Source organism: Protopterus annectens, chromosome 6.part1, assembly GCF_019279795.1.
Source record: "Protopterus annectens isolate FY-2018-M chromosome 6.part1, PAN1.0, whole genome shotgun sequence".
NCBI lineage: Eukaryota > Metazoa > Chordata > Ceratodontiformes > Protopteridae > Protopterus > Protopterus annectens.
This window is the reverse complement of record NC_056738.1, coordinates 576,478,933-576,492,042: the sequence shown is the minus strand read 5'-3', so window position 1 is coordinate 576,492,042 and position 13,110 is coordinate 576,478,933. Positions and strand designations below refer to the sequence as shown.

At 44.7% G+C, this 13,110-nt stretch overlaps 1 protein-coding gene across 1 annotated transcript in view; it reads left to right on the top strand.

The window, feature by feature from the left end:
* LOC122805677 (glycogen phosphorylase, muscle form) overlaps positions 1–13,110 on the top strand; it is a 761,024-nt gene that overhangs the window by 152,226 nt on the left and 595,688 nt on the right. The window contains exon 3 of the mRNA XM_044076012.1: positions 4,112–4,190. Within this exon, the coding sequence (XP_043931947.1) occupies positions 4,112–4,190 (79 nt within the window). The remainder of the gene's footprint in view (positions 1–4,111; positions 4,191–13,110) is intronic.

The following is a 13,110-nucleotide window of genomic DNA, read 5'->3' as shown; positions in this document are numbered from 1 at the left end:
TTACTTTTGTGTTTACCTTCTATCCTTTTGGAAACATTGGCATTTATCCAAATTTTAGCCTTCCATGAGGGCAACTGGCATCTGGGGCAAGAAACACTGAGGAAAATGTGATGCCTTTATACCCGAAGACCAACAGAGATGACGTCGGGTGAAGTGCGACATCAGCAGACCCGGACTTTGGAATCCGGCCGACTGAAGGGCTGCCTGACGACAGGACAACCCAGTTATGACTGCAGATGCTATCCAGTTCGGACATCTACATTTATGGTAGGTACAAAACTGTACTTTCTTCCACTACCTTCAGCAACAGACACTTCCCTCTATGGAATGGTTGGGTGGGGGGGGCATTTGTGGGAATCATGGCCCAAGGAACATGGACATAATCAAAGACTGTTCTTCACATCAGCATCCTGGAGATGAATGCAGTTCTCATCATGCTGCTATTAAATTTCAGAACCTTTTTCCTTCAGGAGGGATATCCTTACAGTCAGATATGTCAGTAGTCTGGGATGTAAACAAGCAAAGAAGAAATAAATCCTTATCTGTTTTTGCAGAGGCGCCATGCGGTTATGGCAGTGGATAATTTGCTTGCACAATATTCCAATCAGAGCACATCATTGGGAAAGCCTTCTGCCTAGTGGACAGGCACATCGGGTCTATCCTAATATTTCATGAGTGGTATCGCAGCTCCAGCATAGCACAGCAAATCTTCACCTACTGTGGCCACCCTTGCTGTGACCATTTTTACCTCCCCATCCAAACACCAAATAAAGCAGCTACTTTATCTTGATCAGTTTTAAGGGACTGTAAGCCAGAGGCTCTGTAGTCTGGCAGTGGTGTCAGTATGTCCAGATACAGAGCTTCCTTTGGAGATATGGTTCTCAGAGCTATCCTGTCGTGATGCCACCTGTGAAGTTGAGTATTTATTTATTTTATTTTATTTTACATTTGTTGATTGGGAAAGTCCGACTGGAACGAGGTCCATTTACAGCGGAGGCCTGGGGAGAAAAGCTTCACATTAAACAATATTTGCAGTGGTAATTATACAAGAAAAAGACAAATCACACAAGAAGTAATATATATTTTACAATGGATTATTCCAAGCAAGCAGTGGTAATTATACAAGAAAAAGACAAATCACACAAGAAGTAATATATATTTACAATGGATTATTCCAAGCAAGCTTAATATGCACATAGTTAGGCCCCAGATGGCACTCAACTGAGGAGCTTAGCACTGTAGCATAAAGACAGTAAGCAGAGAAGAGAGGAAGGTAAGAAGGTGTGGAAGAAAGAAGGAAAGTATTTATGTGATGCAAGGACAGAGCCAGGAAACCGTGAGATGTGAGAACTGTGATATAGATGGTTCAGAAGACGCATACTGAGTAGCTTGGGATTCTGTCCTAGTGATCTGATCAGATGGACAGGATGAAATAAGATAACAGTAGAAGGCACAATAAAGTAATTAACCACATAACTAAGCAAAAAATACCATTGTGGGTCTTCTAAGGGACATAGCCACTGTGTAGAAAGATGCCCACTCAAGATTTATTGCACCTTTTGGAGATTATGGCAGTTGTAGTAGAAGACTTCATGTCCTAGTACTACATTGAACTTTGGAGGTGCATGCGCCGTTGTACCCATTAGCTTCACTTCATATGTCTGATGCCTTTCCAGGGAGCTATAGTTTTGAAAGCATGACAGAGATGCCCAAAGAAGGAGAGGCCCCTTCTTGTGTTCATAAGTGAAATTAAAAGTGACAGCGAAAAATAGTGCAACTTCTACAGTTAAAAGATCAGCAGAGAGATGACATTGACTCGCTTTTAATTTTGCTTTCATTCTCAGTAATACAAGAACGTTGTCATAACTAACATAAACAGTGACCTCACTTCCTTGTACAAGGTGGGATAGGCACATGAGCACGTTTACTGTTTTAAAACAAAGTAAATTCTTCAGAATGACTTAATGTCACATAAAAATTATAAAATGTTAAATAGTAGTGTGAAAATGAGAGTAGATTCAAATGTTTTGCATTGCTTTTGTAATCAGTAAGGTAAAAACTGGTCAACAATTGCATTAGGAATCTGTCTATGTGTACTGTTACTGCTAAGGACATGTTTTGTTACTGGCACTGTGATCAAGTGCAGTTTCATCTAAACAACAACAACAAAAAGAAAGTGTGCACTTTTAGCCAGCATTACTACTGTACTGCGTCAAGGATGGCCTTGTGTACATATGATAAATGCAGACTGCTGCCTTTGGTTGTGACCAATATCTACTGCACCCAGATAAGCTTCACAATGTATGGTGGAAAAACATTGGCATTGCAGGATTCCATTGCTTTATCTGTAATAATTGTATTTTGGCTTACACTATTTTACACTCTTACTTGCACACTGATTTCAGGTAGGTGATAATAATACCTTATCAGTGCCACAGTTCCCTTCCTTTTTGTATGAATCCATGCTGCCACCTGCACAATTATCATTTTGGCACTCCTAGCTCATAGCTACGGTGTGTTTCCAAAGTAAGCCATCCATGTTATATTAGTTAAAGTAGCTGTTGTAAAAGCACCCTCACAGCAAAGGATGAATACAAACTATTATATTTTACCATTTCTGTGCAGTTGATCTTATACATATAAGTTGGCCAGCTACAAGCTGTTGTAGTTGAGTAATTAATAAAAACAAAGCACAACGGTAAGTGTACAGAAATCATATACTGTTGTACAGAGAAATTTAAAACTGTTAAATACAGAAAGTTATTCAGAAAAATCCTAATTACCATCTAGTTGGTACTACACTATCTAACTAAAAGGTGATTGGCGCTAACTGCTGACATCTTATGCATTTACTCAGGAGATGAAAAACTCCATTAATGGAAAGTTTGATTAAGTGACTGTAATTCTTTGTGAAAGTAGCAGATCAGCCACAGTGATGAGATAAGCTGCAAATTAAATTTGAGTAATGTACAGCTATAAGACATGTTACAGTTCCTTTGCTTTTAAATGACTTCTGGTTGTACTTGTGTGTCCGTATTCTGTGGAGGATATACTGAATGGAGGCCTCTCTTTAGCTTAACACTGTACCATATGTTACAGCAGCTACTGCTGCCTCCAGTCCTCTGTGCTTTGAATGTGATGATCATATCAGCTAGGAAACAATGGTTTGGCTATAACTGTAGTAAGAAATGTTAGGAATAGAAATTCAGTGGCAAAGACCAATAAAAGGATTGAGCACTTGGGAATAACAAGTAAATTCCATGGGTAATTAAGGAATTTCTAGGAATCTGAGGGCATGACCATCCCAGCTTGCAGATCCATAATTAATGCACTAAAAGTGTCCCATATGGAATACTGTGAGTGTTCATAGAGGGAAAGTGAAATTAGAGCTTATAGAAAGTATGCAACATTGTGTTATAAAAATGGTGACGGGTTTAGGTTGCTTGGATGTGACAAGAAGTAGAAAGTGTGGCATGTGTACACTAGAAGAGAAGAGGATAGTAAAATGAATTTGGACACGACTGTTTACTTGTTTCAAGGGGAGGTGGAATTTAAACACAAGAGTGTAGAGGGGGACATATATTGCAATTTGAAGGGGGATGTAAATAGTTGGGAGTCAGTGTTGCCCGAAACAAAGCAGGAAGCAAATATAAGAAGGGCATGGAAGGGTCAGATGTTAGGAGGCTAACTGCAAAGCTCTGGACTTGATGGAGCACTTTTCTTCTGTCTGCACCTTTTTGTATATTTGTGTGACTATTAATTGATGATAATCATGATACAAAGGAAAAATGCTTTTATTGAATAGAATTATAAAATAGTACCATTGGTCAAATAATTTCTGCTGGGAAGATGGCTATGGATCAGTCTCAGTAATGGGAATCCTGAACTAGGGAACATTGCTTGACAGGCTGGAATACGTTGTATTTTGTCACTGGGCATGGTTTAAGTTATGACTGTCTCAGGGTGCTGCTGTGAGACAAACCACAGTGGGCTAAATTTATTTCTGATTTTGATGTTCCAGTCCTTAAGTTTGCAGTTTTGTGTTTTAAGTACCATTTGTTTAACTGAACTTGTTTATACATGTGATTTATTTGAAGCTGTTGTTTTCCAGCTTGGCCTTGATATGGAAGACCTAGAAGAAGTTGAGGAAGATGCTGGTCTTGGTAATGGAGGCCTTGGCCGACTTGCTGGTGAGTGGCGAGGCACAGTTTTAGTTTATGCATGCAGCTTAAGTAAAGTACCTGGATTGGTTCACCACAATGATTGTTTCAAGCTTGTAATTGTTGGCCTGTGCTGTGGTGAGGTGATGATACCCCACTGTCTTTATACGATGAAACAGTCAGCATTCCCTAATGGGATACAGCATTTCCTCCTTTGAAAGAACTTCCATAATGCAGAGACAAAGGAGTGTGTGGAACCATAAGGTAAGGATTATCACTAGGGTGTCACTCGGACAGCATTCAAAGGACATCTGGCTGACGGAGTGTCTCTCTCATTCAATTCCCTCTCCCAAGTAGTAGCAGCTATATGGAGACGCTTGCGTATCTTCATTGTGTCTCCTGTATATCGGCCTGGTCTGTTTTACTACCAGTTACAACTGCATGTAATTAACATACAGAAAAATATCCTGTTCAGACCATGAAATGGTGACAGAATGTCTTCCCAGTCAGTTAACTTTCTGGTGTATCTTTCTTGCTGGTAAGAAAAAGTTAGTACCATTACTTATACTGAAGTGTCTGCAGCAACATAGAACTTAATTACATCTTACAAGTTGTTTAAATGAAAAAAAAACACATTTTTGACTACGTATCTTAATCTTTAGGGGGTTTATTTCTGGTAATGCTAACAAGAATTCTTGGTATGAGTGGTCATTAACTACAGGTGGTTATTAGCCTGCTGGCCTGAATTTTTTTCAGCAAACTAAGATTGCAGTAATTGTACGTGAATGCTGTTGTGATCTGTGGACATTCAAGGAAGCCCTGTTGTAAAAGAGTGCATTACACTCCTTGGTGTTTTCACACCATGACATTATCTGTAGTACGCAAGAAGTTAGTGCTTCATTCCAACTCATCTCTGGTAGCATTAACTACTTGATCTGGAGTAGGGACTTCATTTGTCAGCAACCTGTGGGTCTTGGATCCGATATTGGATCCGAGCAGGCAACTTATTATACAGCTATGGATCCGAGCTCCTAGCTCCTCCCCTCACCCATAATCCCCTGCCAACCCCAAATTACCTCAGATCTAGTTTGCCACTTTTAGGTGTGACAGCTGGATATCGAGCTCCTGGCATTTTTCAGATAAGTGATTCTGTTTCTGGTCAGATTAGTATAATTTTCATTATTTAAACAGTGTGTGTGTGTGAGGTTTCCTTTTTTTGTTAATTCTTAAATTTTTAGAGTTAACCCTCCCCTCGCTGGTCATTAGTGTGTGTGTGTGAGTGTTGCTTGCGTTTGGGGCCTAGTGTGCTTGTGTAGTTTTTATTTAGTTTGGGTTATCATGTCAGAGGCCCCAAAACCCATCTTCTCCAAGTGCACCAAGTGTGGCCATAAGCTCTCTCCGGCAGATGGCCACACTCGGTGTGTTCGGTGCCTTGGGGTTGAACACCTGTCCTCGGGATGTACCATTTGTGCAGCGTTCAACCCCAGGGCACTGAAGAAACGGAGGTTGAAGCTAGTCCTGGCGGGACTTTTGCCCTCGGATTCGGCTTCGGCCTCTGCTACTCCCGTGGCACCTCCTCAGCCTATGGTGGTGGCCACTCCTGCCCCCCTTCCCCCGGCCAGGATTCAAACTCCCACTAAGGCGCCGGGGGACAGGGAGGCCAGGAGGGAGAAATGGAGGGAGAAGCACCACAAGCAGTGGGCCGAGGCCTCCGCTTCGGCCCCCCCAGCTAAGCGGGCTTCTCCCTCCACGGCTTCCAGGTCTCCTCCTCCTCGGCTCCGATCACCTTGCTTCTCCCCGGGACCCGAGGAGGAGGAGACCCGATCTCGGTCGAGGTCCTCCGACGAGTCCGTGTTTCTGGAGGCATTCAAAGCAGGCCCGTCTACCTCTTGGGTGTCCCCTCCAGCCGACCCCCTGGTGGACCTTGTTACCACCAGGACGTGGAAAGAGCCGGACACTGTGGAGCCAGTCCCTACACGACCGGATAGGATTTTGAGCCTCCCCCCGCAGACCGGTCCCACTGGAGCAAGGGTTCCCCCGTAGATGCCATGTTGATGGCGGCAGCCACTAAGAGGGAACTAGCTCAGGAGAGCCCCTCGGTCCATCCACCGAGCAAGGAGTCCCGCTCGATGGATCACCTTGGGAAGCGGGTATTTAGTTCAGCGACCTTCTCAGTAAGGTCCCTGAACTACATGGCACATGTCATCAGGATGCAGTGAGGTCTTATTAAAGAATACGCTGCTTCCCCCCCAGAGTCCATGTCGGCAGAGGACAAGCAGTTGTACTCCACTCGTATGGCCACTCTAAGATCTATTTCCAATACCTCTATGCGGCTGTTGTCTCACGCCACTGAGGGAGCCGCTAGAGCTAGTGGAGCGGGCCTAGTTATGAGATGCCAGGCCTGGCTCCGACATTGTGACTTCGCAGAGCCCTTTAAGGCGTCCTTTGCGAATGCCCCCTTTGATGGTTCTGCCTTGTTTGGCAAGACTGTTCGCGAGACACTTGTCCAGAGCGAGAAGGACAGGAAGACGTTGTCTGCCATTGGAGTCCGCTTCTCTGCTCCCCAGAGGTCCTTCTCCAAGAACCAAAAGGGACAGAAGAAGATGTGGTTCCGGAAATCGCAACATTCCCAACCTGCTCCGGACAAGCAGTCCTTCCGTGGCAGAGGAGGACAGGGAGGACGGCGCCCTAGAGGCAGAGGGGCCCTGAGAAACTTTGGGTCCAGAGAATCTCTCTCTGATTGGCCCACACAACAGCCCTGAAGGGTTGCCCAACTGCTCCACTCTAGAGGCAGTCAGAGGGCGCTTCTTGAGGCATCTGGCGGCATGGGAGTCCATCATGTCAGACCGCTGGGTGCTTCGGATCATATCCAGAGGTTACAAAATCCCAATGCAACATATCCCCAGACTCAGGAACCTCTTCGATGTACCACCCAGTCAGAGGGAGGCTGCAGCTGCAGAAATCCAGCAGCTGCTAGAAAAAAGAGCCATCCAACCCATCCCCCCAGACCAGCTTGGATTAGGGTTTTACTCCAGGTTCTTTCTGGTGCCAAAAAAGATGGGGGACTTGAGACCAATTCTAGACCTTTCCCTCTTGAACCTGTCGGTAACCAAGGAGAAATTCCGAATGGTCACTCTTCAATCCATTCTCCCCCTCTTGTGGGAAAATGACTGGATGTGCTCAATAGACCTCAAGGATGCGTACTACCACATTTTAATGGACAGACGATCCAGGAGGTTTCTCCGCTTCCGGCTGGGAGCCAGCCACTATCAGTTCGGGGTCCTTCTCTTTGGCCTCACCACAGCCCCCAGGGTGTTCACCAAAGTTTTAGCAGTGATAGTGGCCCACCTGAGACTCTGGAGAGTGCAGGTCTTCCCGTACCTGGACGACTGGCTCCTGACCGCCACAACAAGGCATCTACTCTGCTCAGCCAGAGACTTTTTTTTTCTCCGCCTAACCCCCCAGTTAGGCATCACGATCAATACGGACAAATCCTCCCTTGCTCCGACACAAGTGATGGAGTTCATAGGGGCCAGATTAGATACGAGAAGTCTGCGAGCCTACCTCACTTCGGAATGACTACAGAATCTGAGACTTCACGTGCGGGCCATCCTCCAGTCAGAAGCTCCACCGGCGGAATTGGGGGCACTGGGCTCCATGGCAGCGGCAGTAACGCTTCTTCCATGCACTCGTCTAAATATGAGGGTACTACAGTGGACCCTCCAAGTACAATGGTCCTTTCAGCTTCTTCCTCTCAGCAAGGCTTGCAGGAGGGCCTTATTATGGTGGCTCCAGTCCCCAGACCTCCATACAGGCCGACCCTTCTGCGCTCCACCTCTTCTCGTCACGGTGACCACAGATGCTTCTCACCTCGGGTGGGGGTGGGGGGGGCATTGCGCAGGCAGAACAGTCCAAGGCACGTGGAATGACACAGAGACCTCCCTGCATATCAATGTTCTGGAGATGAGGGCAGTGCTGTTATCGTTGCAAGCACTTCAGAACCTTCTGCCCGTAGCAACTATTACGATACAGACGGACAACATGTCACTTGTCTGGTACATCAACGAACAGGGGGGAACCAGATCTTACCCTCTCTGCCGAGAGGCCATGAGGGTGTGGGGATGGGCGATCTCCACCAACCGCTTTCTGATCGCAATGCACATTCTGGGATGGGCCAACATTCTGGCGGACAAACTCAGCCGCACCATTCTTTCCCCTTACGAGTGGTCTCTCAACTCCCGAGTAGCGAAGCGGATATTTGCAAAATGGGGGCAACCCTGCTGCGATCTCTTTGCCTCTCCCTCAAATACGAAATGCGACAGCTTCTTCGCTCTGATTCCCCCACCAGAGGAAGCCCGAGGCAGCTCTAGTGCATGCTTGGCTGCCCGGTCTACTTTATGCCTATCCTCCTCTACCCCTGATGCTAAACCTCTTACAGAAAGCCTCTCTGTTGAGGAGCAGAATAATCCTCATTGCCCCATTCTGGCCTCGGCAAACTTGGTTTCCTTACCTGTGGTCTCACTTGGTGAATCCTCCCTGGATTCTGGATCCCAGCCCAGATCTAATATCCCATGCATCAGGCTTACCGACCCCGAATGTAGACAACCTGAAGCTGACAGCTTGGCTGCTCCAGTTCCACTCCTAATCAGGACTCCCGGCATCTCTTCACCAGTCAAAGCCATCTTGGTGGCAGCGCATAAACCTTCCACCAGGAAAGTTTACCACAGTAAATGGAGGCGCTTTTCCGTCTGGGTGGAACATCGTAATTTGGACCCCTTTAACGTCCGTGTTGGACTCCCTCACCGGACTTTTTCAGCAAGGGGCTAGCTGTTCGACAGTCAAGGTACAATTGGCAGCTATCTCCCATTGCCATGTGGGACATGAGACAGGTCCTTTGATGTCAGCTAAACTATGTAAAACCTTCTTCAAGGGTACTTTTCTGCTCAGGCCCCCTATCAAAGATGCCGTACCCCCTTGGGATCTATCACTAGTTCTTCAAGCCTTGACTGCTCCTCCCTTTGAACCAGCTGCCTCGGCCAAACTTAAATATCTGTCTTGGAAAACAGCATTCCTGGTAGCCATCACTTCAGCGAAAAGAGTTTCGGAACTTCAAGCTCTGTCCGTAAAACCCCCTTACTTGGTTTTTCATCAGGATAGAGTGCACCTCAGGACCAATCCCTCCTTCCTACCCAAGGTGGCCTCAGAAACCAATATCAATCAGTCCATCAACCTACCAGTTTTCTTTCATAATTATCAAAATAAAGGAGAGTACAAGCTGCATTCTTTAGATGTGCACAGGCAGCTGCGTTTCTATATTCATAGGACTGCTGGTCACAGACAATCCGATCAGCTGTTCATTTCCTTTGCCAAATTCAGTTTGGGTAAAGCCGTTTCGAAGGTCACCTTATCACGCTGGATTTCCCAATGTATTCTTCTAGCTTATGAATCTTCTGGGAGGCCCGCACCTCTGGGAGTCCGTGCACATTCCACTCGCTCCATATCTACTTCTGCTGCCTTTAGACCTAGGGTTCCCTTGGATGATATTTGCTCGGCAGTCACTTGGGCCTCATCTCATACATTTATCAACCACTACAAACTGGACGTCATTTCCAGAGGGAGAGCATCCTTTGGCTCCGCAGTGCTCCAGAACATTATTCCATGATGGCCGCCCAAGATTCAGGTAGCTGGGGACTCTGTCCCACAGGTTGCTGACAAATGAAGTCCCTACTCCAGATTAAGAAGTTATGTACTCACCATAACGTTCCATCTGAGTAGGTGGCTTCATTTGTCTGCAACCATCCCCCCTCGTTCCCCCTGGCCTTCAGAAGAGTTAGTTTTGTCGTATTATCCTGCTTTTTCCTGTTGGGATACCTTTCCAGGTATATGTAGGAGGGCAAACTTGATCTGAGGTCATTTGGGGTTGGCAGGGGATTATGGGTGAGACGGGAGGAGCTAGGAGCTCAGATCCATAGCTGTATAATAAGTTGCCGGCTCGGATCCGATATCGGATCCAAGACACACAGGTTGCAGACAAATGAAGCCACCTACTCAGATGGAACGTTATGGTGAGTACATAACTTCTTATTTTCCATTTTGTGTCTAACTAGGAGTAATATTTTGTGGCTTGTTTCTTTTAATAATGAAGTCCCACAAGACATTTGTGACCAGAGATCTTTTGTTCATTTTGATTTCTCCAGAAGGCATGTTGGTCCTGTACTGCAGCTACTAGTGTTACATTTGTCTGTGTTTATGATTAATTAACAGACTGATGTAAATGAGCATATCCACTGTATAGAAAGTTAACTTAAATTATTCTTATTATAAAATTATGAAAAAATTTGATTTTTTTATATGTGCTGAGTCAGCATATGTGTAAAACTGTATACAGTGCCACTTTTTTCTGTATAAAATTTCTTGGCTGGAAAGAAGACAGACTACACGCATGCAGGGTAGCACATTTCAGAACACTCCCTATCTCTGCTGGAGTTCATTTTTGCTAATGAAGCTATTCTCTTATACTCAGGTTGGTAGACAAAGGCAAGTCTTGGGATAATGAGTGAAATTATTGACATGTTCCTTCAGCTCTTTGGATTATTCTGCTATAGTAACACAAGAATTAATTTTTCATAGTAGGTAAAGCGGTCAGATTCTGCTTTTGCTAGAGTGTGGAGTGTCAGAAGGTTTGATCTTTTGCCAGGTGCTGGTCTTCCTCACTCTTCACCAATTCAAAGGGAGGAATTCCCACTATAATCCAGAATTCTGTAATCCCCAGAATGGCGACAGTGGCAGACTCCCTGAGGACTTTCTCAACTGCTCCACTCTAGAGGCAGTCAGGGGCCATCTGTCCCTCTTATTAGTTAGCATGGAAGGCCATCAGTACTGATAGAAGGGTATTGGACATAGTATCTAAAGGCTGTATAAACTCCTTCCTCTCCCCAGCAAACCTTCTCATAAACAAGAGCCATCTAGGATATTCCATTAGACCAGAGGGAGTTTGGGTATTACTGCAGATTCATTTGTTTCTAGAAAAAAAACTAGGAGCTTGTGTTCATTTTGGAGCAAAGTCTTAATCAGTTTAAATTCCAGGATCAAAGTGCAGTCAGTTCTTCCTTGCTTGTCGAGAGGTGATTGGATTTTTTCTTTGAGCCTCCTAGACTCCCACCTACACACAAAGATTGCAGAGGAGTCAAGGAGGTTCCTGTGCTTCTGCATAGGCGCCAGTTGTTATTTAGTTTCAGGCTCTTTTTTCTGACTTTCCCCTGCCCCAGGGTATTAATGAAGTTCAAGGGAACCGGAGGGTGCAAGGAGTCAAGATCTCTTTGTAGACTGTTGATTTGTTCCTGCCTGCTCCAGCTTTAAAGAAGCTAATATCCCCAACGATTCTGTTTTTTTTTTTTTTACAGCAGTTCTTGTCCTTGAGAACCATGGCAAACCTTGATAGATCTCAGATGAAGACAATTTAAGTCCTTAAGTTGTTTCCTTTACCCCCTTCTGTGCAGTACTGGTGTTCACTAAGAGAGGATTCCACCTATACTTAAAATAGAATCTTGAGATTTATCATTCCAGAATAGTGTTGACAGCCATGTGGCTCAAGGTGCTGGTGATCATAGTTTCCATATTTTTCTAATTATGTTTGTGAGGTTACTCATGAAAATCCCACAGTGGAACATTCAGACTCAGAGCTTGTACTCTGATCTGATGTCAGATCATGTCAAAATTCCTGAGGCATGTTAGGAGTATCTAGCATAGTGACTTCTTGACTTTAGCATTTCTCTGTGCAGTCCCTTCCAAATTCCGAAATCTTGCAGGTGGCTACCACCACAGGTGCCTCTGATATAGGGTGGGATGAGACACTTTCATGGCTTTCCAAAGTACATTGTCACAGAATGAGACCAGTCTGCACATCGTTGTCTGGGAAGTGTGGGAAGTTTACCCTGCAGGTCTTCCAAGATTCCTTTTCTTGAGGAGTGATTTGCCATGTGCTGTGACTAAAATGGAGGAATATATCAGCTAGCAGGCAAGAAGGGACTTGATCCTGTAGAAGCCAGCTCCTTAGTGGTGGGCTCAGCTTATCCTTGCTGGTGTTACATGAATGGTCTTTTATCTGTACAGTGACAACATCTTTTTCACTGATGGGGGAAGCCTTCCTTTGACTTGTTCATCCTCCTGATGAATACCAAGTGCAGTGACTTTTTTTCATTGATTCCACTTCTGGAACTAGGACTGAGGCTTAGTGACTGAGGCTCAGAGACTATCTGTGTAGTCCAGACGTGGCCTTCAAGTCTGTTGTAGACTTTTTCACCCTTTTCTTTCATTCCTAAATTTGTACAGAAAATCAAAGTGAACAACTCAAGTTCAGTGCCTTTGCTCACCAATCAGATGGCCCTCTCAATGAGACGAAGCAACAGAGTACTAGCTTTTCAAGTGTATCAAACAAAAGTTCTTCAGATCCATCATTGGAAGAAGTTTTCATTTAGGTTACTTGAAGGAATTTTGTCAGAATCCCTAGCTTAACCTATATGGACAGCATAAATCCCTTTGTATCCATGTGCATGGTGCATTTTTTATGCATGTGCTCATAGAAAGGATTTTATTTTAAATGAGTCTTTGATGTATTAAGATTATTTTCTCTCTCCCAAAAAAACAGTGTGGAAATGGACCTTCTTTAGATCTGTCCAATCTGAGCAAGTACCTCCAATGGTGACACTTCAATTTATTTTACTTCTCCTTTTTTAGGAAGCATGAATGTTTGCTGTAGATCTGAAAGGTGCTTAATGACCCATCCTTTCTCTCAGCCTCACTGGAGGATTTTCTGCTGTTGCATGAGGAAGTAGCAGTTTGACATAGCAACTTTTTCTAATGTTCATGAAGTGCCTGATTACTGACATAGTGACAGTCTGGCTAAAAAGTAAGTGCTTTTATTATCCCTGTTAGAACGGTTTGATTCAGA